We start from the raw sequence: 26,535 nt of genomic DNA, 5'->3' as shown, positions 1-26,535 counted from the left end.
TTGTCTTTTTCACAGTGACCATTCTGACAGGTGTGAGGTGGTATCTCATTGTGGTTTTGATTTGCATTTCCCTGATGATTAGTGATGTTGAGCATCTTATCATGTGTCTGTTAGCCATCTATATGTATTCTTTGGAAAAATGTCTATTCAGATCATCTGTCCATTTTTTAATAGTTTTTTTTTGTTATTGAATTGTGTGAGTTCTTTATGTCTATGGGATATCAAGCCCTTATCAGATATATGCTTTGCAAATACCTTCTCCCATTCAGTAGATTGCCTTTTTGTATTGTTGATGGTTGCCTTCACTGTGCAAAAGCTTTTTGTTTGATTGTAGTCCCATTTGTTTATTTTTGCTTTGTTTCCCTTGCCTTTAGAGTCACATGAAAAAAAAAATCGCTAAAACCAATGCCAAGGAGCTTGCCACCTGTGTTTTATTCTAGGAGTTTATGATCTCAAGTCTTTCATGCAAATCTTTATTTTCAGTTAATTTTTTTACATGGTGTAAGATAGTGGTCCAGTTTCATTCTTTTGCATGTAGCTGTTCAGTTTTCCCAACACCACTTATTAATTTTAATTAAAACAATTTTTTAAAATTTATTTATTAATTTTTGGCTGCATTGGGTCTTTGTTGCTGCATGCAGGCTTTCTCTAGTTGCAGTGAGCAGGGGTTACTCTTAGTTGCGGTGTGCGGGCTTCTCACTGCGGTGGATTTTCTTGTTGTGGAGCATGGGCTCTAGGAGCGCGGGCTTCAGTAGTTGTGGTGCGCAGGCTCAGTAGTTGTGGCACATGGGCTTAGTTGCTCCACTACATGGGGGATCTTTCCGGACCAGGGATCAAACCCGTGTCCCCTGCATTGGCAGGCGGATTCTTAACCACTGAGCCACCAGAGAAGCACTAATTTATTTATTTATTTATTTATTTGACTGCGCTGGATCTTAGTTGCAGCACGCGGGATCTTCGCTGCCGTTGTGGGATCTTCATTGCCGCATGCAGGATCTTTAGTTGCAGCATGTGGGATCTTTAGTTGTGGCATGTGGGCTCTTAGTTGCTGCATGTGGGCTCTAGTTCCCTGACCAGGGATCGAACCCAGGCCCCCTGCTTTGGGACCGTGGAGTCTTAACTGCTGGACCACCAGGGATGTCCCTATTTTTATTTTAATGTTTAAAAATAAGCCACACTGGTGGCACAGTGTTTAAGAATCTGCCTGCCAACGCAGGGGACACAGGTTCGATCCCTGGTCCAGTAAGATCCCACATGCCATGGAGCAACTAAGCCCATGTACCACAGTTACTGAGCCTGCGAGCCACAACTACTGATGCCTGTGTGCCTAGAGCCCGTGCTGCACAACAAGAGAAGCCACCGCAATGAGAAGCCTGCACACCACAACAAAGAGTAGCCCCTGCTCGACACAGCTAGAGAAAGCCCGCGCACAGCAATGAAGATCCAAAGCAGCCAAAAATAAATGAATAAAATAAATAAGTTTAAAAAATAAAATAAAATAAGCCACCCAGTTTATGGTGTGTTGTTATAGCAGCCTTAGCAGACTAAGACAGTTACAGAAAGGTTGCAATAAATAGTACAGAAAGTTGTCATACACCCTTTACCCAGCTTCCCCTTGTATTGACATCTTATAAAATCATAGTATAGGGCTTCCCTGGTGGCACAGTGGTTGAGAGTCTACCTGCCGATTCAGGGGACATGGGTTCGTGCCCTGGTCCAGGAAGATCCCACATGCCATGGAGCAGCTAGGCCTGTGAACCATGGCTGCTGAGCTTGCACATCTGGAACCTGTGCTCCACAACAGGAGAGGCCACAGCAGTTAGAGGCCCGTGTACTGCAAAACAAACAAACAAAAACAACAACAACAACAAAACACAAAAAAACCCCCATAGTACAATGATTGAAACCAGGAGATTAGTATTGATGGGATATTCATTTGAATTTCACCGGTTTTCCCTCTTTCACCAGTAATACCCTCTTTCTGGTTCAGGATCCAACCCAGGATCCCACACTGAATTTAGTCATGTCTCCTTAGTCTCCTATGTTCTGTGATAGTTTCTCAGTCTTCCCTGTCTTTAATGAACTTAACACTTCTTTAAAGAGTCCTGACTAGTTATTTGTAGAAAACACTTGAGTTTGTTCCTCCACTTGAGTTTGCTGCTCAACAATGTTTACTTATTAAAGGACAGAAGAGGCTCTCCTTTCCCCACTGTATATTCTTGCCTCCATTGTCATAAATTAATTGACCATATATGTGTGGGTTTATTTCTGGGCTCTCTCTTCTATTCCATTGATCTATGTGTCTGTTTTTATGCCAGTACCATACTGGTTTGATTATTATAGCCTTGTAGTACAGTTTAAAATAAGGGAGCATGATACCTCTAGCTTTGTTCTTTTTTCTCAAGATTGTTTTGGCTAATCAAAACTACAATGAGGTGTCACCTCACACCAATCAGAATGGCCATCATCAAAAAATCTACAAACAATAAATGCTAGAGAGGGTGTGGAGAAAAGGGAACCCTCTTGCACTGTTGGTGGGAATGTAAATTGATACAGCCACTATGGAGAACAATATCAATGTTCCTTAAAAAACTAAAAATAGAACTACCATATGACCCAGCAATCCCACTACTGGGCATATACCCTGAGAAAACCATAATTCAAAAAGAGTCATGTACCACAATGATCATTACAGCTCTGTTTACAATAGCCAGGACATGGAAGCAATCTAAGTGTCCATCAACAGATGAATGGATAAAGAAGATATGGCACATATATACAATGGAATATTACTCAGCCATGAAAATAAATGAAATTGAGTTATTTGTAGTGAGGTGGATGGACCTGGAGTCCGTCATACAGAGTGAAATAAGTCAGAAAGAGAAAAACAATTTCCATATGCTAACACATACATATATGGAATCTAAAAAAAAAAAAGTGGTTATGAAGAACCTAGGGTCAGGACAGGAATAAAGACGCAGAAGTAGAGAATGGACTTGAGAACATGGGGAGGGGGAAGGGTAAGTTGAGATGAAGTGAGAGAGTGGCATGGACTTATATACACTACCAAATGTAAAATAGATAACTAGTGGGAAGCAGCCGCATAGCACAGGGAGATCAGCTCCGTGCTTTGTGACCACCTAGAGGGGTGGGATAGGGAGGGTGGGAGGGAGATGCAAGAGGGAGGAGATATGGGGATATATGTATATGTATAGCTGATTCACTTTGTTATAAAGCAGAAACTAACACACCATTGTAAAGCAATTATACTCCAATAAAGGTGTTTAAAAAAAACAATAGACATAGGGATAGTCAAAAAAAAAAAAAAGAACTAGAACTTGAAGGTTTGGAAAATTCTCAGACTATCCATATATCATGCTCTGGAAAAAAGCCAAGGGTGTGGCTGAACAATGGTTTGCTGAAGAGATCAGGCATGTGACTCATGGATCAATCATCTCAGCAGAAGCCAGGAATAGAGCTGTGGCTATCCAGGAGAGATGTGTGGAGGACCCTCTTATTTGGAACTCTCTGGGCTTCTTGGACCTGGATGTCTGTTTCCTTCCCCAGGTTAAGGAAGTTTTCAGCCATTATTTCTTCAGATACCTTTTCTGCCCCTTTTTCTCTTCTCCTTTTGGGACCCCAATAATGCGAGTGTTATTTCACTTGATATAATCCTATAGGTCCCATAAGTTGTCTTCATTTTTAAAAATTCCTTTTTCTTTTTGCTGCTCTGTCTGCGTGAGTTTCATTGCTTTGCTTTCTGCTTGCTGATCTCTTCTTTGCTTCATCCCATCTGATGTTGAATCCCTCTAGGATATTTTTCAGTTTAGTTATTGTATTCTTCAGCTCTGTGACTTCTGTTTGGTACTTTCTTATATTTTCTGTCTCTTTGTTGAAGTTCTCACTGTTCATCTATTCTTCTCCCAAGTTTGGTTAGCATTTTTATGACCATTACTTTAAGTTTTTATCGGGTAGATTACTTATCTCTGTATCAATCTGAGATTTTTGTCTTGTGCTTCTGTTTGGAACTTATTTCTCTGTTTCCTCATTCTACTTGACTCTGTGCTTGTTTCTGTGTATTAGGGGAAACAGCTACCTCTCTCAGTCTTGAAGAGTGGCCTGAGTAGGTGATTAGCCCTCTAATTCAACCTTGCCCTAAGTCTTCTTTGTCTTTTGAACCTCTGTGTTCGTCTAAACTGCCTGATTAATTCTTGATATGTCCGTGTTATGGAGCATGTGCCAAGACCTATTAGTGTTCCAAGGGGAGGAATCCCACATATCACCTTGTTTCAGGCTGATGGGAAGCCAGACACTTAGGCAGCAGCCTTTAAAGTAGGCAGATGTATACAGTCCTGCAGGGCCACAGTCAAAATCCCTACCTGCCTCCATTCGAGGAGACCTGGAGGTGTCCTTTGGGTGCATAGTTGCTTAGACGAGTGTTTGAGCTCCTGAGAGTTCTTATTGAGCGGTAGTGAGGCCAAGGGGGTGTGCAGGGATGGTGTCTCCCTGCTTATGTTCTCTGGGCGCTCCTCCTTAGCTCCTAGATGTGTGGAAAATCTGAAGCCTGTCCCTCAGGCTGAAGGTCCAAGCCAAGTAAATAGGCCTTTTTCACAGGAAGACTGGGGTTTTGTTTAGTGTGCTGTCTGTGCAGTCCCTGGGGGGCGGTGTGCCTTTCCAGGAACTGTCTTTCCAACTGGAACAGTCCCCTGGAGCTCAGTATTGCCAGCTCCCTTAGCCACCAGGGCCAGGTGACCAAGGGGTGTCCCCTGTGTGGATTGCACACACCTGCTGGCTTCAGCAAGGCAGCTGGTGAGTGTAGGGGGCAGGGCACGCTGGCCAGTGTCAGAAAGGCTGCGTGTGCCTGCAGCTCTCAGCAGTGCAGTGGGAGAGTGCCTTGCCTAGTGAGTGAGCTGGCTTTGGGCGGGGAGAGGAGGAATGCTGCAGCTGCTCATGCTTGCCAGCCACAGCCCGGGAGCCAGGGCGTGCTGCCACCACTCTGGCTTCAGCAAGGCAGTGGGATGGTGCTGCGACCACTTACCCCTGCCTATCCGAGCAAGGCTGGGGGGTACCATTTCCAAGCTTGTTTGCCTGTGCTAGCAGGATAGGTGGGGACAGCAATGGCATCTGCCCCTGCCTGCGTCTTGGGAGAGTTTCAGCTGTCCCCTGCCCCTCCAGAATGCTTTTAGATTAGCAAATGGGTCTTCTTACATGTAGTCTAGGCACTTTGTTTTCTTTTCTTTTGCTTTTGCTTTTTGGCCGCACTGTGCGGCTTGCGGGATCTTAGTTCCCCGACCAGAGATCGAACCTGGGCCCCCTGCAGTGGAAGCGAGGAGTCCTAACCACTGGACCGCCAGGGAAGTCCCTAGTCTAGGCACTTTTCAAACTGCTGTTTTTTGCTGGGGCTTGGGGTGAGTGAGATCCCCCACAAGAGCCTTTTAAAAGGGGAATTTCAGTTTCCTGTAGCACTTTGGGTCCCTTGAATGTCAGTCCCATTGGTTTTCTTTTCTTTTTTTTTAAAAAAATTTTATTTATTTTTGGCTGCACTGGGTCTTTGTTGCTGTACCTGGGCTTTCTCTAGTTGTGACGAGCGGGGGCTGCTCTTCATTGTGGTGCGTGGGCTTCTTATTGTGGTGGCTTCTCTTGTTGTGGAGCACGGGCTCTAGGTGTGTGGGCTTCAGTAGTTACGGTGCGTGGGCTCAGCAGTTGTGGCTCACGGGCTCTAGAGTGCAGGCTCAGTAGTTGTGGTGCACGGGCTTAGCTGCTCCGCAGCATGTGGGATCTTCCTGGACCAGGACTCGAACCTGTGTCCCCTGCATTGGCAGGCGGATTCTTATCCACTGCGCCATCAGGGAAGTCCCCCATTGGTTTTCTAAGCCAGGCATTTTGGGGGCTCACCTCTCCAGTGTAGATCCCAGGGATTGGGGTGCCTATTGTGGGCACCAACTCCCTCACTCCTCTGGGAGAAGCACCAAACTGGTGAGATCCCTCTCTGTTGTGTGTTGCTGTGCTGAGGGTAAGGTTTTTGCCAAGATTGTGTCTCTGCCTTTCTTACCTGTCTTAATGTGGTGCTTTTATCCTTTGTTGTGGAGAAGTGGTTCATCTAATTTTTAGACCTTTTTAGAGGGCAATGATCCATATGTAGCTGTAAATATGGTGTGTCTGCTGGAGGTACTGAGTCTAGCATCTTCCTGCACTGCCATCTTGGGGACACCCCCAATATAAAATTTATGTAGAGATGTAGTAATGTTTATCACCTTTTGAAAGTTTTATATATGATATACTTTAAAATATTTTGGGAGTATAACTTTGTTTTTGCCTTTTGGACAATCGTCTTTAATTTTTCTGCTTTTATTTTTAAAAGTTTGGCTTAATTTAACATAAAATGAAAATATCTTAGGACTTGTATTCTAAGATAATTTTTGTCAGCAGTGCTGCAGACTTTTTTTGTGTGTGTGGTACGCGGGCCTCTCACTGTTGTGGCCTCTCCCATTGTGGACCACAGGCTCCGGACGCGTAGGCTCAGCAGCCATGGCTCACAGGCCCAGCCGCTCTGCGGTATGTGGGATCTTCCCAGACTGGGGCACGAACCCGTGTCCCCTGCATCGGCAGGCGGACTCTCAACCACTCCGCCACCAGGGAAGCCCATGGTGCTGCAGACTTTTACTGTCAATGTAATGTGCTCTCAGGAAGCCATGCCATATGAGGGGGGAAGAAAAGTGTATCATTTAAATACTACATTGATCTTATATGTATAGCAGAATAGCAATTTCAGGATTTTAAAAACCAAAGCTAAATATAATATAGATCTTTTAAGATCAGTGTTGAAGAAGAAAAATAGGATTTTCTTTTTGTAGGCTGTAACTATATCAGGTTGATTTTCCTGAATACAGGTGTGGTTTTTGGGTTGTTGTGGGTTTAGTTAACGCGATCCACTCCATTTCCAAATTTATGCTAGGATGACATGAGTTGCTAATAATAGGCAGTAACATTTTTGGGGTGCTTACTCTGTGCTGTGCACTGTACAAAAAGTGCTCAAGGTAGATTATTTAATGTAAGAGGTACAATTATTTTTATCATAAGCAAACTAAAGCACAGTGAGGTTAGGTGTTTGTTCACATTCACATAGTTAGTAAATGGGGGCTCTGGGATCGAAATAGGCAGTGTGACCCGACTCAGTCTTTAAACCTTTGCTTTGTGCTGCCCAACTTTCTAGTCACTAGCTACGTGTGGCAGTTAAAATTAAATTAATATTAAAATTTCAGTTCCTTACACTAGCCACATTTCAAGTGATCAGTAGCAATGTGTGGCTAATAGCTACTATGTTAGTTCAGATAATATAGAACATTTTCAGAATTGCAGAAAGTTCTCTTGGATAGTGCTGTTCTGTACTGTATTAGATCAGGACAGTTGTTAAGTATTTGAGACCTCCAAAATGGAGTACAGCTTTTTATTAAAGGCATTATTTTTGTGACATTTAAAAATTAAGTGTAATTACATACTTTTTTGAAGTTCCTGTAAGCTCTCTGATTCTGTTGTAGGAAAAAATATGTATATTATTGCAATAACCTCATAAATAGGTGAAATTTATCAATCTCTTCTAAGTAACTTCAAAGTATGGGGTAAAATATGTTAATAATTTGATGTCACTAAATAATAAGTTATTATTATTATTATTTTTGGCTGTGCCACGTGGCATGCGGGATCTTAGTTCCCTGACCAGGGATCGAACCTATGCCCGCTGCAGTGGAAGTATGGAGCCGTAACCACTGGACCTCCAGGGAGTTCCCAAGAAATAATAAATTTTTAAGACTGGAATAATTTCCAGCTTTGTATACTTAATGTTATAAATAGTGCATTCTTTTAGTAGTAGTTTGTAAAATTGTTTATTTCTCAGTGTGTATTCATTCATTTTGCAGTTGGGCATGAGCCTGAACATTGGTCTGTCTATAGAAGATACCTTGAATTCTATGTACTTGAGTCAAAACTAACAGAATTTCATGGTATGTTGTCCTTTTTGTATAAAACATTACATTTCAGCATTAGCCTTCTTGAAAGCTGTTGAACCAGCTTTCTGAAATGACTTTCTAATTTTAAGTAACTGTACTAAGGAAGTGTAACAGTGACACTTGTGTATACTACTAGTGATAATAGGAATGTACTGTTCTTATCTCATTTCTGCTTATTTGTATTTTTAAAGTTTTTACAATGCAAATTTATTGCTTTTCAAGCAATAATGATATTAAAATTTAAAAGACAGTGGCAGAAAATTTAAACCAGGCATTTGAGTTGCTCTTTTGTCTTGCCATCATCTTTCTGTGGTAAACATGTTTCTATGCAACATGACAAATGTTTTGATTTAGCTCTTAGATTTTGATATGGAAAAAAAATCTTGTAGTTGTGTGTTTCTTTTAAGGGTAGATCAATCAGAAAAGCAGAGCACTCTTTCTTTTCAGTCTTCCTCTCACTTCTCAGTCTCTCTTATCTGTCCATTTATTTTAGTTAATATTAGGTTTATAGTCATGAAGTATTTCTAGTCATTTTGTATGTAAATTGCTGAGCTTAAATTGTGTATTCTGAATCTTTTGATTGTAGAAAAGTTCTGTGGTGTGTCCCCTGATCCAAATTCAGGTTGGTTCTGAGTTTTAAAGGGCAGGGAAACTTCACTACTCTGCTATAAGAACAAAACCCACAATAAGGAGATTATAGAAAGATAAAAAATACAAGGTCCCACTCCATACTTTTTTGTCTAGATTTTGAGTTTGTACTTGTCCTTAAATGGTTTTCTCTTTGCCTTTGCCAGTCTGGTACAATGCCATCCTTGTCTTGGTCTTTCTCTGAGACTTTTCCTTTTGATTTAGAGTTGAGAAAAGATCATTTATCTCCGTAATTTAAAATCCTGGACCAATCAAAGTTGGTTGGATTCCCAACAATATTTTTCCTTTTTGGTACTAAAATGTCCAAAGTTGGCCCTATCTGAGAAAACATGTCCATGGTTTTAAAATTTTGTTTTTAAGCTTATGTAGCATTGGCAAAATGCTGCCATTTTCTCTGTGAGAGAGTAGGTATTTCTTCAGTAAGGTTTTGTCTAATAGAATCCCACCAATTTAAAAATAATCTCATGATAAATTTTTGAAGCTTTTTTACTAGTATAGAAGGCTAAATAAATCTGTGTCACCAAAGGGTGGTGATATTTTGGATATCAGTAGACTCAAGTTCTTTGGTCTGGTCTTCTGAAGACTTTTGAAGCGCTCTGATTTTGTCAAAATTATATAAAGGATAATGCCACATCTCTACAAGGCAGCACTGGGAATGTGAAGTTGCCATAGTAAATTATAAATTAGGTTTTAAAAATAATAGCAGAATATAATAATAGCTTTCATATATATTTATTTCAGGCACATTTCCTGATGCCCAGCTTCCTTCCAAGAGGATCATTGGCCCCAAAAATTATGAGTTCTTAAAGTCTAAGAGAGAAGAGTTTCAGGAATATCTACAGGTACAGCTCCAACTTAATTTAAAACAGCCTCTAATTTGTCTCTTTTTCTCTTGTACATAGATATGTGCTGTGTCTTACAATACCTGTCAATTTGGATTTCTAGAATCCTTTACTAAAAAATTTTTTCCCATGTGGAAATGAATTATTGTCAAGAGTACTTTTTAAAAAAAATTTGATAATCAGTGAAATACCATATATTTTCTTGGAGGAAAAAAGTCTTGTATTGGGCATAGTTTAAAACTTTTGATGTGGGAAGTTAGAGAGAGAAAAAGAGAGTGAGAGAGAGAGGAAGAAAAAACTTTTGATGTAAAACATTAAATGCATTCTAAGAATACTGGGGTTTTTTTTTTCTTATTTTTTGTTTGATTTTGTGTTTAGTACTTTCTGAACTCTGGAATCTTTCCCTCCTGTTTTATTAATTTTTTTTTTTTTTTGCAATTGTACATTTTTTTTTAATTACTTGGGATCTCCTGACTCTCTACCATTCACCACTTGGAAATGAATTCGTTTTTCTCGGTGTGTGCACAGTGTGTTGTGTAAACAATGTAATTGCTATTTCCATTGTTGGTGCAGTCTGCTTAAAAGTTACCTACTTGAGACTCCTCCAAAATTAATGACCATTCTCCTTTAATCAAGTGAATAAGACCAAAAACTGAATAATTTTATTTGTTTTATTTTTTAAAAATCTCCTGGATTTCCCTGGTAGTACACTGGTTAAGAATCTGCCTGCCAGTGCAGGGGACACGGGTTTGATCCCTTGTCTGGGAAGATCCAACATGCCGTGGAGCAACTAAGCCCACGTGCCACAGCTACTGAGCCCACGTGCCACAGCTACTGAAACTTTCATGCCTAGAGCCTGTGCTCCACAACAAGAGAAGCAACCACAATGAGAAGCCTGCGCTCTGAAATGAAGAGTAGCCCCTGCTCGCCACAACTAGAGGAAACCTGTGCACAGCAACGAAGACCCAACGCAGCCAAAAATAAAAAAAAAATTAAAATCTCCTTTATTTGGACATGGAATTTTGTAGGTTTTTTTTTTTTTTTTTTTTTTTTTGTGGTACATGGGCCTCTCCCTGTTGTGGCCTCTCCCGTTGCGGAGCACAGGCTCCGGACGCGCAGGATCAGTGGCCATGGCTCACGGGCCCAGCCGCTCCACGGCATGTGGGATCTTCCCGGACCGGGGCACAAACTCGTGTCCCCTGCATCGGCAGGCGGACTCTCAACCACTGCGCCACCAGGGAAGCCCTTGTAGTTTTAATTAAGTGTTAATTCAGTTAAATTTGGGTGCCTTTTAGCCAACAATAAGTACTTTTTAAATTAAAAATATTCAACAGTGTAAAGGGGTATTTACATTATATTTTCTGTATTTGAACCAATGAATACCTCAACCCAGAAGGTATTTTTTCCATAACTTTTTGGTGGTATAAAAATTGAAATATGATACAAACATTAACTTGCAAAGATATTTGAACACAGCATGTTAACCTGTGGTTTTGTTGATATCATTAAACTCATTATTTGAACCAACTAATTCTAAGAATTAGAAAACCTCATTCTAGAAGAAATTTTTTTGGTAATATGGAGTTAAATGTTGCAGTACTGGTATTTCATTTTTAACTCTTTCATAGTTACAAAACTGAATATTAGGTAAGACTGGGTTAAATCTCTCTTTAAAATGTCAGTTTGTCTTGTAAGAAAAAATAGTGTTGCAAGCAGATCAGGCAACAGAGTCTCCAAGTTATTTCACATTTCCATGTTTAGTTCTCTGCAAAACCCTTTATACCAGCTTCCTTTAATTATCAAGATAGATGTAGGATATTGTAATACTTATTTTATAGTTGAGAAACTGAGAAATAATATTAGCTAATGTTTAGTCTTCCTTCCTGTGTATCAGGTACTGTGCCTTATCTAACAACACTATAAGTAGGTAGTGTTATCTTCATTCTATACTTGAGGAAACTGACTTTTAGGTAATATACGAACTTCTCTAGGGACACCTAGCTAGCAAATGGAAGAGCAGAATTCAAACCCATTCATGTCTGACTATAGAGGTCTTACCCTGTTATATGATACTATTCTTTCTATAAATGTGCTTTGTTATTATTCTGAATATGAAATAGCTTTTGAGGATTTAAAATTGTTTTCTTGGTTAACAAAATCATTTTAATGTAGTTTTCATCACTCTTCTAGATTGTTAAAACTGTTTTTTTTTCCCCTTTCTTTCTGTTTTCGTTCATCAAGAAACTTCTGCAGCATCCAGAATTGAGTAATAGTCAACTTCTGGCAGATTTTCTCTCGCCTAATGGTGGGGAAACACAATTTCTTGATAAGATACTACCAGACGTAAATCTTGGTAAGTCAATTTAAATAATCATATAGAAGAGGATAAACTGAAAAGAAAAGAAGCAGTATTTTCAATTAATTTAGAAAAATAATTTATAGAGTGAAGCCATGTATCAAAACTGAAGGACTTCTTATATACTGTTAATGGGAATATAAATTTGAAAACCACTTGTAACTTTATTGGAGTATAATCTATAAAAATATTGAATCACTGTGTTGTACACTTGCAAGTAATACAATATTGTAAATCAACTATATTTCAATTAAGAAAAAAAGGAAAACCACTTGGAAAAACAGTTTGGTGTAAAACTGAATGACCCAGCAGTTCCTCTCTGAGATATACACTCTAGAGAATCTTGTATTCATATTTAAGAATGTTCTTAGCAGCATTGCTTATAGTAGCCTAAACTGGAAATAATGCAAATGTTCATCAGCAATTGTGTAGACATAAATTATAGTAGTTTCACAAAATGAATACTTAGAGCAATGAATACCCATGGCATGTAGCTGCTTGGAACAGTGTTGATAATCTTAAAAACATGATGTTGAATGAAAGAAGCAAGAGGCAGAAGAATGTATGCAGCATGATTCCTTTTATATAAAGTTCAGTATAGACTAAGCAATAAGATAAGCTGGAAAAGTTTGAATAAAATTTTTAAATATCATAATGGAAGAGAAGCAGTATTTCTAAATATATTTTATATAATGTCATCTTAAGTATATATAGAACTAAATGAATAAATATTACAAGTGGGCATTTGGCTTTCATCTATATCTCTCCAAATTAATACATATAATTGAGCCAGAATATTTGGTGTGTGTCTTATCGAGGGAAAATATGAGAACATTTTGTATTTGGTTATACATAATGTTTAGGAGACAGAATTAGGTAGACCTGGTTACTGACTAGGTTTGACTGAAGAAGAAATGATCAAAAAATAATAAAATTAAAAAAAAATATTTCAGATGTGGAAAACATAATATATTGGCTTCAAAATGTTTAAAAAGGCAGAATTAAAATGAATAAACATTTAATCAAGTCTCCAAAATAAAAAAAAATGACGATCCAGGTTTCTGTTTATACAACTGGATGAATGCCGTTACTTGCTGAGATATGGAATAAATTTAGAGTAGTTCTGAACTTGTTGAGTTCATAGAATCCAGTTGAAGTTTTATAAGGTAGGAGAGGCCAGGAGAGAGGCACAGAATAGAGATTTTTGTATGTTATTTGAAATCAGATTGCGCAAAACATTTGGCTCAGGAAGAGCATGTAGAAGAGCGAAGCACAGGATGCAACACTATAATTCAAAGAACTTGGGAAATTCTGAGGTGAGAGGAGTAATTTATGGGGGTACCAAAGGAGAAATAGCCTGGTGAGAGGGTTGGAGGTTGGCATGTTATAAAACAATCTCTATGTTATTTTTCATTAACATGCCTTTTGCTATTGCCATTAGTGTCTACTTTTTTCTAAACTGGACTGAAAGAAATTTAAATTATATTGATCAACTTTGACTGATTTTTACAGTCATTTCTAAATGCATGAGAAAATCTCATGATGTTTGATATTTTATAATAAAGGAACCTGGAGATACGATCAAGACAAAATTCTGGCAAACAGGATTAGAATATATATTCTTAATCTAAAGCTGAGAATGCAAACTATTCAAATAGCCAATTTAAATAGTGTAGCAATTTTTAGAACTTCTTTTTCCTTTTGACTAACTTTTGCATACTTTTAAATATCTTTATGTATTTACCATTGCATAAAATGTTTTGAAAACATTTCAATGAAAAATTTCAAATATACACAAAAGTAGAGAGATTTGTACAGTGAACTCCTTATCCTTCAATAGTTATCGACACTTGGCTTGTTCCAGCCCTTCACCTGCCTCTCACCCCACTGGATTACTTTGAAGTATCCCAAATGTTTTATCTATAAATAGTTAAGACTACCTAATTTATTGTAAATTTTTGTTAAGCGTGAAATGGTCAATTATAAATTTTTTTTTTACCATTTTGCTTTTTACTTGGCTGTTTAGTGTTTTAAATTACCTAGTAAAGTATTTATATGAGCAGTTATGAGGTATATTATGCCTTGTTAAAATTAATATTTTACTTTTAATTGCAGGGAAAATTATAAAGTCTGTTCCTGGAAAACTAATAAAAGAGGTGAATAACTGATTTATATGCATTCTATAAAATGATAGTTACAAGCATATTTAAATAGCAATAAATTTTAATGGATTATATGATAATGAAAATCATAATGTTGATTTTTATACCATGATCTCCACAGAAAGGTCAGCATTTGGAACCTTTCATCATGAATTTCATTAATTCTTGTGAATCTCCAAAGCCTAAACCAAGTAAACCAGAACTGACCATTCTCAGCCCTACTTCAGAAAATAATAAGAAGGTATTGTGCATTGCCTCAGAGAGCCATTAAGTTTGAAGCTGTCCTACTTGAGATGACTTTTCCATTATAGGGAGAATCCTGTGTTAATGAAATGGATGGGACTTTATATTTTCCTTATGTGGAAATTAATTGTACAGTATAAGGAGTATATGTAGTTGCTTCGTTCTTTGCTTTAAACGGGGTGTTTCTTTTTTTTTTCTTTTCTCTTTTTATAAATTTTATTTATTTATTTTTGGCTGTGTTGGGTCTTCATTGCTGCACGCAGGCTTTCTCTAGTTGGAACGAGCAGGGGCTACTCTTCATTGTGGTGTGCAGACTTCTCACTGTGATAGCTTCTCTTGTTGTGGAGCACGGGCTCTAGGCATATGGGCTTCAGTAGTTGTGGCTCGCGGGCTCTAGAGCGCAGGCTCAGTAGTTGTGGTGCACGGGCTTAGTTGCTCTGCGGCATGTGGGATCTTCCCGGCATGTGGGATCTTCCCGGACCAGGGTTCGAATCTGTGTCCCCTGCATTGGCAGGCAGATTCTTAACCACTGCGCCACCAGAGAAGCCCAGGGTAAGTGATTCTTTAGAAACTGTATTTGTAAATTATCATTTCTGTATTTTGGGGAATTTTTAAAAGGGGTTTTCTTAAGCTGTAAATCAACAACTTCCAGTAATCAAGGAATTAATTGCCATAATACATATATTTGCTGGTATTATGTAATTTTAATGGCTTATAAAATATTTAATCCATTCATTGAACAAATACTTTATTGTGTACCTGCTATGGAGAGCTAGGCACTGGGAATATAAAGATAAATTACCTGTCTGCAAGAAGCTTATTAGTTTAGTGCCAGAGTAGGACCCAGTATGAGGAGCTATGTGACCTCAAAGAACAGTTCCCCTGCCAGAAAAACCCCCTTCATTTTGTTTATTACTATAAAGGGTATCTTTATTTTTTTCACTTTATAGGTTTATTGTTGGGAAACAGTAATATAGTTGATGGTTGTGTATTGATTTTTAATTCAATAATCTTGCTAGACTTGTATTAATTTTAGTAACATATCTATTAATTCTTTTAGATTTACACATGAAAATGATGGCAGTTTTCTTTCATTCATGGCTAGGACCTGCTATACAAAGGGAATGATTGCAGTGTTTCACCATTAAATAATAAATAGTGTAGCTTTTTTTGTAGAAATCCTTTATGAGGTTAAGGAAATTTAAGTCCATGTTTATAGGTGTACTTAGCCTATAATTTTTCTTTCTCATTGTATCCTTGTCAGGTTTCAGTATTAAGGTTATAGTAACCTTTTTCTATTTGCTGGTAGAATTATAATTGGAATTATTAGTGCTTTAAATAAGTGTGATAACCTGTTGATAGTCATTTAAGCCTCAAGTTTTGTTTGTGGGAAGTTTTTTTTTAAAACCAATTTAATTTCTTTTATGATTATAGTATTCTTCAGGTTTATTATTTCATGAGTCAGATTTTGATAGGTTATTTTTTTTTTTTTTTTTTTTGTGGTAGGCGGGCCTCTCACTGTTGTGGCCTCTCCCTTTGCGGAGCACAGGCTCCGGACGCGCAGGCTCAGCAGCCGTGGCTCACGGGCCCAGCCGCTCCGCGGCATGTGGGATCTTCCCAGACCGGGGCACGAACCCATGTCCCCTGCATCGGCAGGCGGATTCTCAACCATTGCGCCACCAGGGAAGCCCTGATAGGTTATATTTTTAAAAAAATTCTCCATCTTATCTAAATTTGAAAAATTTTGGCCTGAAGTCAATAATATCCGTTTTTCTTTTTGTTTTCTCTGACATCTATAGTTATGTCCCCTTTTATTCCTGACATTTTTTGTCTTTTTCTTTCCTTTTCTTTTTTGATCAATCTTGCCAAAGGCTTTGTCCATTTTATCATTTGGTTTTGTTGGTCTTTTCTATCAATTAAAAAAAATTGTTTTAGATTTATTTATTTATTTATTTGGCCACACAGCGTGGCTTGCAGCATCTTAGTTCCCCGACCAGGGATTGAACCCAGGCCCTTGGCAATGAAAGCACGGAATCCTAACCACTGGACCACCAGGGAATTCCTTATCAGTTTTCTTTTTTTAGTTCCTTAATTTCTGCTATTTGATTATTATTAATGATAATAGACTTTTTTTGAGCATATTTTTGGGGTAAGTAGGGCTGAGATTTAGTTGCATTTTAGCATTTTTGCTATAAGTAATTCTTCATATCTTGTTTTTGTCTCATATATTAGGCCTTTCTGAGCTTTGACTGTTATTGTCCAAATAAACTTTGCTTAAAGCTTAATGTTCACCTCTAAACATCCTTTAATTATAGTGATTTATAACCTTTAATTAAATAGTGATTTATAACCTTTAAATCATGTTAGAATTAAAATTAGCTATTACTGATGTTTTTATACATCTTTATATAGATATGTTCATTTGCTCCTTTTGGTGTAAAAAATCAAAGGGGTTCTTCATAGATAATGAATTTTCTGTTATGTCTAAAATGAAAGATTTTTATTTAATATTCTGGCCCCCCCCAAATATTATATTTTAAAATTCAATTTTGGGGGCAGATCTTAACCTCTCTGATATTGTAGGGTTTTTAAAAAATATTCTCTTTTGATTGAACAAAGTTTAAATGCCTTTGCTCTGTATCACTTTACCCTTAGTAATTATTATCAGCAGGTGTAATAAACTATATTTTTTATTATTTCAACTTTTACTTTAGCTTTTCAATGATCTGTTTAAGAATAATGCAAACCGTGCTGAGAATACAGAAAGAAAGCAAAATCAGAATTATTTTATGGAAATGATGACTTTAGAAGGAGTCTATGATTATCTGATGTACGTAGGTAAGATATCTGTGGTTACTGTTAAAACCTGTTTCTCATTCATGTATTTTATTTTTTCTGTGATGCAAATTAATGCTCTTGAGTATTGCCCCATTATAATTTTTTTAAAATTGAAGGTACTTTTAAAAATAAGAATTCAATGTATATAATTGATCTGGAACATATTAAAGTTATTAGTGTTTACACAGGAAATATTGACCATTTGTATTTTTTGCATTGGAAAATGTTCAGATATCTATTTACCTTAATGAAGTGTTCTCTGTGATCCTTCTCAGGACGGGTGGTTTTCCAGGTTCCTGACTGGCTTCATCATCTCTTAATGGGAACTCGAATCCTCTTTAAAAACACCCTGGAAATGTACACTGATTACTATCTTCATTGTAAACTAGAACAGTTATTTCAGGAGCACCGTTTGGTTTCACTCATAACACTTCTCAGAGGTTTGTATTTTCTCATGTGTTTGTTTCATGTTTTGAGTACTCTTAAGGATTTTAATTAGACATAAAAGAGCGAAAGTCTTGCTTTTCTTTGTCTTATTAGTATTTCCACCATGAGGAAATACTTTGTATATAATAGGTGAAAATTCCAGCAAATGTTTCTTTTTGTCTCTTTTTAGATGCTGTATTTTGTGAAAACACTGAACCTCGCTCTCTCCAAGATAAGCAAAAACGAGCAAAACAGACTTTTGAAGAGATGATGAATTACATTCCAGGTAATGTAATATTTAAAAAGTAGTTTAATATAGATTAGCACTCTTTTGAGGTCATGATGTATAGTAATTATTGAGGCTAATTTTTACTGTGAGTTTTAATTTTAGAAATAGTTACAAAAACAAATTAAAATTAACTCAATTGGTTAAATAAAATTTGGTTTTTATGATGTTAGCACTAAGAACTTTAAGGTAAGGCTGTTTCTACTCACACAATAGTAGGATTCTTTCAATAACTTAGAATGATCAAAGCAATAGGTTTGTGGGACAGTTGGAGTCCTGCTCAAGCACTTCACCAGAAGAAGAGCTAAACTAGTGTGTGTGAGTGAAAGGTCAGAATTCATTCATTCATCCCAAGTTTATTGAGCACGTTCCATGTGCCAGGCACTATGCAGAGTGCAAGGGATATAAAAATCATACTTGGGTAGCTCAGTCTGGCAGGAAGGTAGACATACAAACAAAACATACATGTGATTATAGAGCCATGTTCAAGTTACATAGTATCTCAAAGGAGGAGGGTGGGATCCCCTCTTTTATAAAGGAGGTAGGCTTGGGCCACTAAATGAATAAATGGTAGTAACCTCTTACCGAGATGGGAAACATGAGGAAAAAACGTCAAGAGGTCAAAGCAGAGGATATTTAGTTTAGGACATTTTGAATGTGAAGTGCCTATACATTATTCAGGAGGAAATGTCTAGTAAGCAATTAAATATCCAGGTTTGGAAATTGGAGGAATGGTGATATAGGATAAAGATATGGGAGTCATGTGTGAGTGGGTAATAATGCCCAGGGAGAAAATATAGAGTAAGCATTGAAGGTACCTTCGAGAATTCTCATCTTTGAAAAATGAGTCTCAGAATGATCCTGCCACTCTGTGTGAAGACAATTAAGTTAAACCCCTGGTCTGAGTGTGGAAGTGAACCATAGCTGTTTGTGAGTAAATCTTCTCTAGGTATATAACAAAGTAATTTCTTACTTCTTTTGTATTATAGTGACCTTTAGCATTTATGGTTTTAACAATCTTAGTTTTAATAACAGTCTTAGTTTTAACAACATGGAAAGCCAGTGAATGTAATAATTTCTTATTTTGCTCAGGCACAAATTTGAATCACATCTACTTCAAGACTTCCATTTGGGAAGAAGTAATTTAGCTACTGAGGAAGCTTAGCATGCTTTCTGTTGTCCTCTACTCATTTCTTCCTTAGTGATGAAGAATCTGAAAGGATCGTTTATTTTTGTCCATTATGCTTCATGCATATTAATTGGGAAATTCTGTTTAGTATTGGTGAATGAAAGGATTCACAAAGACGCATAAATATCAAGGATCTACTAAACTTATTATAAATTGAATTTGGCTTTTGCCTCTCAGGGTTAGATTTACCTTATAAAAGCAAACATAAAATGAGAATTTTCCACGAACAGCATTAAGAGTTTCATTATGATCGGAGTGGAAAGGACAAATATTTGAGCACCTTGTTTACTTAAGAATAATTTTCTTTTCCTGCTTGGAGGAAAACATTCAGCACAGATTTTAATAAGAACTGACTCTGGTAATAGGAATGATACATGACGGCTGTGTAGTCATACATGGATTGGAACTTTTGGGACCCTAAATTAGTGTGTAAACATTTTCCCAAAAGATTGTTCTGTAAGATAGTTAATACTGATTATGCAAAAAGTACAGAAATAAAGTGGTCATATTCATTGAAGAGAGTCTGTATTCACCATAAAATTAAATTAATTATTAAAAATGTTAAGATATTCAAATATTATGAAAATATAGAGAGTAAAAAGTAGAAGCCATCCTGTCCTCACCGTGCAGAAGTAGCTACGAGCTCCCGTTTGGTGTTAATCCTCACAGACAGTTTTTATGTATCTCTATACATGTATGTACAAATGTACGTGCATAATTTTAGCATTTTATTTTGTTTGTTTTACTTGAATGGGATAATAATTTCCAACTGTCTTTTATCAATTAATAGTATAAGCAGATTTCTTTTTTTTTTTTTCTCTCACTGTTGTGGCCTCTCCCGTTGCGGAGCACAGGCTCCGGACGCGCAGGCTCAGTGGCCATAGCCCACGGGCCCAGCCGCTCTGCGGCATGTGGGATCTTCCCGGACCGGGGCACGAACCCGTGTCCCCTGCATCGGCAGGCGGACTCCCAACCACTGCGCCACCAGGGAAGCCCTATAAGCAGATTTCTTTACTGCAGCATTCCCCAGAGCTTGCAGTATGCATTGTGCACTGTGAATCTCCCAAAGGAGGATTCCCGATACTGCATTTCTCAACTTGACCACAGAACCCTTTTTTCCAAGAGCTTCTTGCCAGAACACTGATTTAGGAAATGCTAATTTACAGTTTTTGCATAATATCCGGGAAAGAGAGTGGAGATTTTGCCTTATGATCCAGTAAATGATAAGTCACTTTATAATATAAAATTGTTTCACATGTGGTTTTCTTGTTTAGATCTGATAGTCAAGTGTATTGGTGAAGAAGCCAAGTATGAAAGCGTCAGACTTCTTTTTGACGGTTTACAGCAGCCAGTTCTCAACAAGCAGGTAAAATTCATTAAAGTATCATTAAAGCAGGTTGACTAGTGTTGGCTAGGTTTAGCGAATGACACAGTAGGGTGTCTGGTATATTATTAACTGTGAAGTGATGCTATACTAAATGAAGGCAATATAATTCAAACATTCAGATAGGAAAGAGTATCTTTGTTAATAACTCTCTTTTGCTGATTACCTTTTTTTCTTTATGACATGAACTGTTTTGATTTAAAGTAAATATATATTTACTATAGAAATTTGGAATATACTAAAAGTTCATGATAAAAGTAAAAATTTAAATATCAAGAATTCCATCATTCATTCAGGTTACATAGAATAACCAGTTAACATTTTACTGTTTATAGTCTGTTACATAGCCCGTTGAGATCTTAATACAGTTACAATTTTGTATCCTGCTTGTTTTCTTTAAAATTGTTGTTACATATAAAATGTTTAACATAAAATGAATTATGAGGAATAATAGTAAAATGAACTCATGTGTATGTAAAACTCATCTTTAAAATAGAACATTATGGGTACTATTGAAGGTACTACTTTTGTGCTTGTTTTATATTGTCAGTTTTATTCCCTGCCTTCCCCTTTAGTGGTAACCATAGTCCTGAATTTGTGTTTATCATTTTTATGGGGTTTTTTGTTTTGTTGTTTGTCTAATGCCTTAAAAAAATTATTTTTGGCGTTTTAGCTGACTTATGTTTTATTGGACATTGTGATACAAGAACTGTTTCCAGAGCTCAATAAGGTAACTGAAAAGTAGCAATTTTTCTTTATGTTTTTAATGGTATGCTGGCATTTATTTTAATTAGAGACATAAAAATTAAGGAAACCTTTGTGATTCTGATCATTTAAAAAATGAACACCCTTATTTTCTTCATTCGACATGCTCAAACATAGAGTGGATTTTGGGAGATAGGAGCTGAATAGCCTCTGCCTTGACTTCCTCCCTTCCCAATTACAGTCAGATAGGGACACTATACCCTGTAGGGCCTTTCCAGAGGAAGGTGTGAGTTTACCTCCTAGCAGTAGGATGGGCCAAGCTCTGCAGGCTATCATCTGCAACACTGAATGCTGTGTAACTCAGACTTGAGCATTTTTGAAGCAGTTGAGCTTATATGAACCCAAGAACACAAAATGAATTGGAATTGGAGGATGCTAATATTATTATATTGAATCTTGAGGATTTTGAGTTTTGAGCATTGCTTTTTATTTTTTGACTAATCCCTTTGGTCAGAGGAAATAACTATTCAAGATTGTGATACAGCAATGAAATGTCAGTTTCATAGAGGAAACCAGATTTGAACTATTTACCTATTGAATACAAGCTTTCAAGTTATGGCAGTATTAAGTGTATATTAAAACAGGGTGGCAGTTATGGATAGTTTGTGTTCAGTTTACATGGGAATAAGTACCAGGAAACCTCCAGTTCTCTGCTTGAGACTTTATGAGGTCTATCGTTATACCTTGCCATTTTTCTTCTCTCTAAAATGTAAATATTATCTGTGGCATAGGCAAGCTCATTTCTTGTGGATACACACACACACACACACACACACACACACACACAAAATATATTAGGTTAGGATTTTAATACACTGAAACTGTTAGGCAGTTTACAAATGAACTCTGGTTTGTTTGTTTTTTTCTCTTCTATTAAGTAGATTTCTTTTTAATTTAGGTACAAAAGGAGGTTACCTCTGTGACATCCTGGATGTAACATTTGGATTTGGGATAGAATAACCAGTTGAAATGACTGCTATGCTAGTGTAGTAGATATGTGCTGTTTTTTCTTTTACTTTTGTATATTCTTGTGTATATCATGTAATTCAGTGTCTGAAATTTTGATTTTGTTTGTTTTAATAAAGACTAACATGGACTTAATAATGATGAAAAGTGATTGGGTCTCATAGCCTCCTTTATGAGTTTTTCATAGCAAGCAAAGGACTTCTTACTCCTGCTGGATGATTGACAGGTTATATATAGCCCTTTTGGGTGTAAAAACTGAGTACTTAAAGATATTTGTGTGATTCAACGTGTGATTGAAATTGCATTTCATTTAACGTATATAACTGTATTCCAAAAACTTATATAAACAATTTAGTCAAGTAGATTTTTGGTTTATGTTGTCTCTCCAAAAGAAAAATATGAATTAACTGTATTCTTTGAGGAAAGTTAAATAATTATTTTTAAAGTTTCAATGTTGAGAATTCTACTCATAATTTCTTCCCATTATATGCTTTTCTCCTTCAGCCACATTTGTCTTTCAAGAGTGGGCATTTTGTGTTTGGTTATTGGCTGTAGTGTTCATTTAGAATATATTTATTGAGTTTCAGCCGTGTATCAGGCACTGATAATGTGGGAACTCTAAATATAATTTGGAAAACGAACCCATTTAATGGTACTATTCATGTATATTTTTCAAAAGTTTGTAAAAATGGTCATTAGATATTGTAAATTTTTTAAAGGTTTTGCCAGTAGTTCTATTATCTTTTTAAAAAATTATCAGCATAGAAATTTATTTGAATTCAAAATAATATGATTATATTTAGGATAATATAATAATTCTCTAAAGCACATATCATCGTTGGCTCTGAGACAGTTCTAAAGATGTCATTCTTTTGAGGTCAAAATGTATTAAGAATGTACAAGGAAGCAAAAATGTAAAAAATAAGTTTGCTAAGTATTGGGAGTTGTTATAAGAGGGGCACACCAAGGTAATGTAACAGAGTTCAAGTTATATAGCATGCAGCAAGGAGTTCTCTTGCTTTATCAACTCCTGGAAAATAAACCAGTAACCTCAGAATGCAAGAATACCACCACTGGGTTAGCAGGACAAACTTTCTGAGGGACGCAGGGAGTAATTCACTATACTTCTCCTTCCTCTAACTCCTTGTCTCACACCGATTTCTTTTCTTTCCTCCAGGATAGGTTTTATCCCATGGAAAAAAAAATGTGGTTTTCTTTGTAAAGTGGCGTAAATAATATCCTGATTGAAGTAGGCAACATTTTAACTGACGATGCTCAGGAATCAAACTTTTGAAAAAGGTCAGTCAGCTTAGCAGGGGCCATCAGTGGCTTGCAGAAAAAAAATTCAGATAATATGTGTTTGCTAAATAGATAACAAGAAGAAGCAGTTAAAAATGGGTGGAAAATCCCAGGGTTTATTGTGACCTAGACAATCAGAAGCAGACAGGTGACCTTTGATTAAGCCCATTTACTTGTGGAGTGAGCTGTGAGGGGCTCCAAGATAGAGTTTGGTTTCCAACAGTGTCCACAGCCAAAGGGCAAACTCAGAACGTCTTCTTGTCTCATAGAAACTGGAACATGGATGAGAAGTCTTTTTTGGAGTAGCCCTTCGAGCACGTCATCCTGTAGTTCTGATGGGCCTGACTGCCCAGAAGGATTGGGCTCTTCGTGCTGGCAGCAGAGTCCTGTGCTAATCCCAGATCCTTAGCCATGAGTGTTGTTCTGAATCCACCCTGATAGAGATTAGCCAAGGGAACTCCATCCATCACCCCAGGTACAGGATTATAAGTGTCACTTGACCAACATTGTCCTGAGCTCATATTTAGGATTTTAGCCAAGAGTTTTGGGTCAAGCCCTAACCTGATTCCCAGATGCATGGCTTCAGCAGTCCCAGTCATACTAATAGCTAACAGCAAGTTGTTGCAGATCTTCACAGCCTGCCCAGTCCCAGCAGCTCCACGCCACACCACATTGCAGCCCACGCACCCCAGCAGCTCTTGGGCAGCAGCAGCAAATTCTTCTGTGACTCCTCCCACCATAAACGTGAGGCTCCCAGACCGAGCAGCTCCCACACCACCCGAAACAGGGGCATCCATGAAAACTGCTCCCATTTTCCCAACTTCTTTGGCCAATTTGTTCAAAACCATAAGATCAACAGTACTGGAATCTATTTAGAGTGAGCCTTTCTTCACTTTTTTTAGAACTTCATTTGCTCCAGAACAAGCTTCTATCACATCGATGCTGGTGGGCAACATTGTAATAAATCTGTCAGCTTTTTCGGCTACATCTGCTGGGGAAGACACTACCTGTTCACCTGCATCTAGAAACTCTTTGCATGCATCAGGGAACACATCATCAATAATGAGTGGATAGGCACGTTGCATGAGATTTTTTGCCATTGGATTCCCCATATTGCCTACTCCAGTGAATCCAACTGGAGTCTTAGAAGCCATTGACCTAGAAGACACCGCTGCAAGGCTGGCCACCGCCGGTTGCTGCCAGCAGCTCCAGTACCGGAGGCCAGAGGCAGCTCCATGGAGCCGTAAGGAGGCTGCCATGCTGCACCCGCCCCGCCTTCCCACGGTGACCTCCATGGCTCCCAGCTCACCTACTTACTGGCTGCTAGGGTGCGTGGGCTATTATCTTTTTAATTGCTTAAAAGTTCTAGATTATGTTTGAGTTTCTTTGAATCGGTGCTTTACTACCAAGACTTAAACATTTACTAGTCTCTCAGGGACAGGTGGGAAATTAACCAGTCTAATTCTTCACATTTAAAAATCCATAGCATTTTGCATATTATTATTTAAAGTGTCCTGGTGAACTGGAAAAATAAAATATGTACAGCCCTTTTATGCCATCCTCACCTACTTTCCTATAAATTGTGGTATTTTGTTTATGTAGATGAGAAAAAAATTCTCATGAGTGTATCAAATGGCCTGGGCTACCATGATAAAATACCATAAATGGGGTGACTTAACAGAAATTTATTTCTCACAATTCTGGAGGCTGGTAAGTCCAAGATCAAGGTGCCTGCAAGGTAGGTTTCATTCTGAGACCTCTTCCCTTGGTTGTAGATGGCTGCCTTTTTTCACTGTGTGCTCACATGACCTCTTTGTGTGAGCGTGTGGGAAGAAAGAGATCTTTCTCTCTCTCCTTCTTCTTATAAGGCCACAAATGCTATTGGGTTAGGTTTTATGACCTAATTCAACCTTAATTACCTCCTAAAGACCTCATTTCCAACTATAGTCATACTGGAGTTTAGGGTTTCAGCATGTGAATTTTAGGACACATGTAAATCTATAGCAGTGAGTGAGCTCTGTTTAAAGAAAATGTGCTGTATAAAAATCTACAAATGCAAAATCATTCACATAATAAAAGGGAAAGGAACTAGATGCATTCTCTGTCGGCCAGGCATTTTATATCACATTTCACCATCCAATAACTGTGAGGTGGTATTATTCCTGTTTTATAGATAAGGATAATGAAGCCAGAGAGAACAGTAAAGTTGGAATTCAAACTTAGGTCTGTCTCTAGTCTTCGTGTTCTTGTCATTGTTGACCCATGAAAGGAGCCTTTATTTCCAAAAGCGATCACTCTGGATCCCTTTAAAAAGTAAGTTCCCGTGGTGCATTTCAAATATTTTACTTTGCACATTCCTTTCTATCCATCTCTATGTGTATCTTGTAGTGCATGAGTTTCACATTTTGAAATGTGTTTATAGAACTAACTCTGTTTCTGGTTGGGGGATAAAATGAAATTAAATAGATGGGAAGACACTTTGAAATTTATAAAGGACATGATAAATCTGTGTTATAAGTATAATCAGTTAGCTGTAGATAGCAGAAAATTCTGAGAAATAGTTGAAAGCAAACATATTTATTGACTTCCTAAGAACCGTTAGATTTTACAATAAAAAATCAGAAGTCTAATTTGCCACTGTTCTTTGCAGACTGTATAATGTTATATATACAAGTTGTAACTTCAGATATGGTCAACGTTAGAATAAAAATGACCTACTGACTAAATGAATGAGCAAACATCTTGCTAGTCTACTCCACTTTCATTTCAAAGACTATGTTCTTTTTTATGTATCCAGTAGTGTCTTCAGTGTTGCTAGATACGTAAGGAGAAATCCCTAACCTGAGGCCTATGGCCCCTAGAAGGTCATCAAATCCAGTGAAAAATGTTTTTTTAATTTCACTATTTTTTGTTAATTTGATGTTTAGGAATTTTTTCTATCAAATTATATTAAAGTATTATTCCAAGTAATGGATGTGGCTGTACTCCAATAAAACCTTACTTGCGTAAAGCAGTGGCAGGCAGGATTTGGTCCTTAGGCTGTAGTTTGCTAATTCCTGATGTGGAAGAACAAAAACAAGGAGGGAAAAGGGATGTTATTAGAAAAATTATAATCACCTTCATAT

At 37.4% G+C, this 26,535-nt stretch overlaps 1 protein-coding gene and 1 pseudogene across 11 annotated transcripts in view; one reads left to right on the top strand and one right to left on the bottom strand.

The window, feature by feature from the left end:
- SNX14 (sorting nexin 14) overlaps nucleotides 1-24,968 on the top strand; it is a 75,395-nt gene extending 50,427 nt beyond the window's left edge. For 7 of the 11 annotated variants that reach the window (XM_059083121.2, XM_059083119.2, XM_067011414.1 and 4 more), the window contains 11 exons: nucleotides 7,917-8,000; nucleotides 9,396-9,496; nucleotides 11,738-11,849; nucleotides 13,968-14,008; nucleotides 14,136-14,255; nucleotides 16,972-17,095; nucleotides 17,371-17,535; nucleotides 17,712-17,807; nucleotides 20,271-20,362; nucleotides 21,054-21,110; nucleotides 22,044-22,262. In XM_059083121.2, the coding sequence (XP_058939104.1) occupies nucleotides 7,917-8,000; nucleotides 9,396-9,496; nucleotides 11,738-11,849; nucleotides 13,968-14,008; nucleotides 14,136-14,255; nucleotides 16,972-17,095; nucleotides 17,371-17,535; nucleotides 17,712-17,807; nucleotides 20,271-20,362; nucleotides 21,054-21,110; nucleotides 22,044-22,082 (1,031 nt within the window). In that variant the 3' untranslated portion in view covers nucleotides 22,083-22,262. Of the gene's footprint in view, nucleotides 1-7,916; nucleotides 8,001-9,395; nucleotides 9,497-11,737; nucleotides 11,850-13,967; nucleotides 14,009-14,135; nucleotides 14,256-16,971; nucleotides 17,096-17,370; nucleotides 17,536-17,711; nucleotides 17,808-20,270; nucleotides 20,363-21,053; nucleotides 21,111-22,043; nucleotides 22,263-23,288 lie in introns of those variants that run through there. The other 4 variants (XR_010836211.1, XM_067011412.1, XM_067011415.1 and 1 more) reach the window with 4 other exon arrangements.
- Nucleotides 23,656-24,669, bottom strand: LOC136792428 (3-hydroxyisobutyrate dehydrogenase, mitochondrial pseudogene; annotated as a pseudogene).
- Nucleotides 24,969-26,535: the final 1,567 nt, after the last annotated feature.

This window comes from Kogia breviceps, chromosome 13 (assembly GCF_026419965.1).
Source record: "Kogia breviceps isolate mKogBre1 chromosome 13, mKogBre1 haplotype 1, whole genome shotgun sequence".
NCBI lineage: Eukaryota > Metazoa > Chordata > Mammalia > Artiodactyla > Physeteridae > Kogia > Kogia breviceps.
This window is presented reverse-complemented; position numbering and strand designations above follow the sequence as displayed.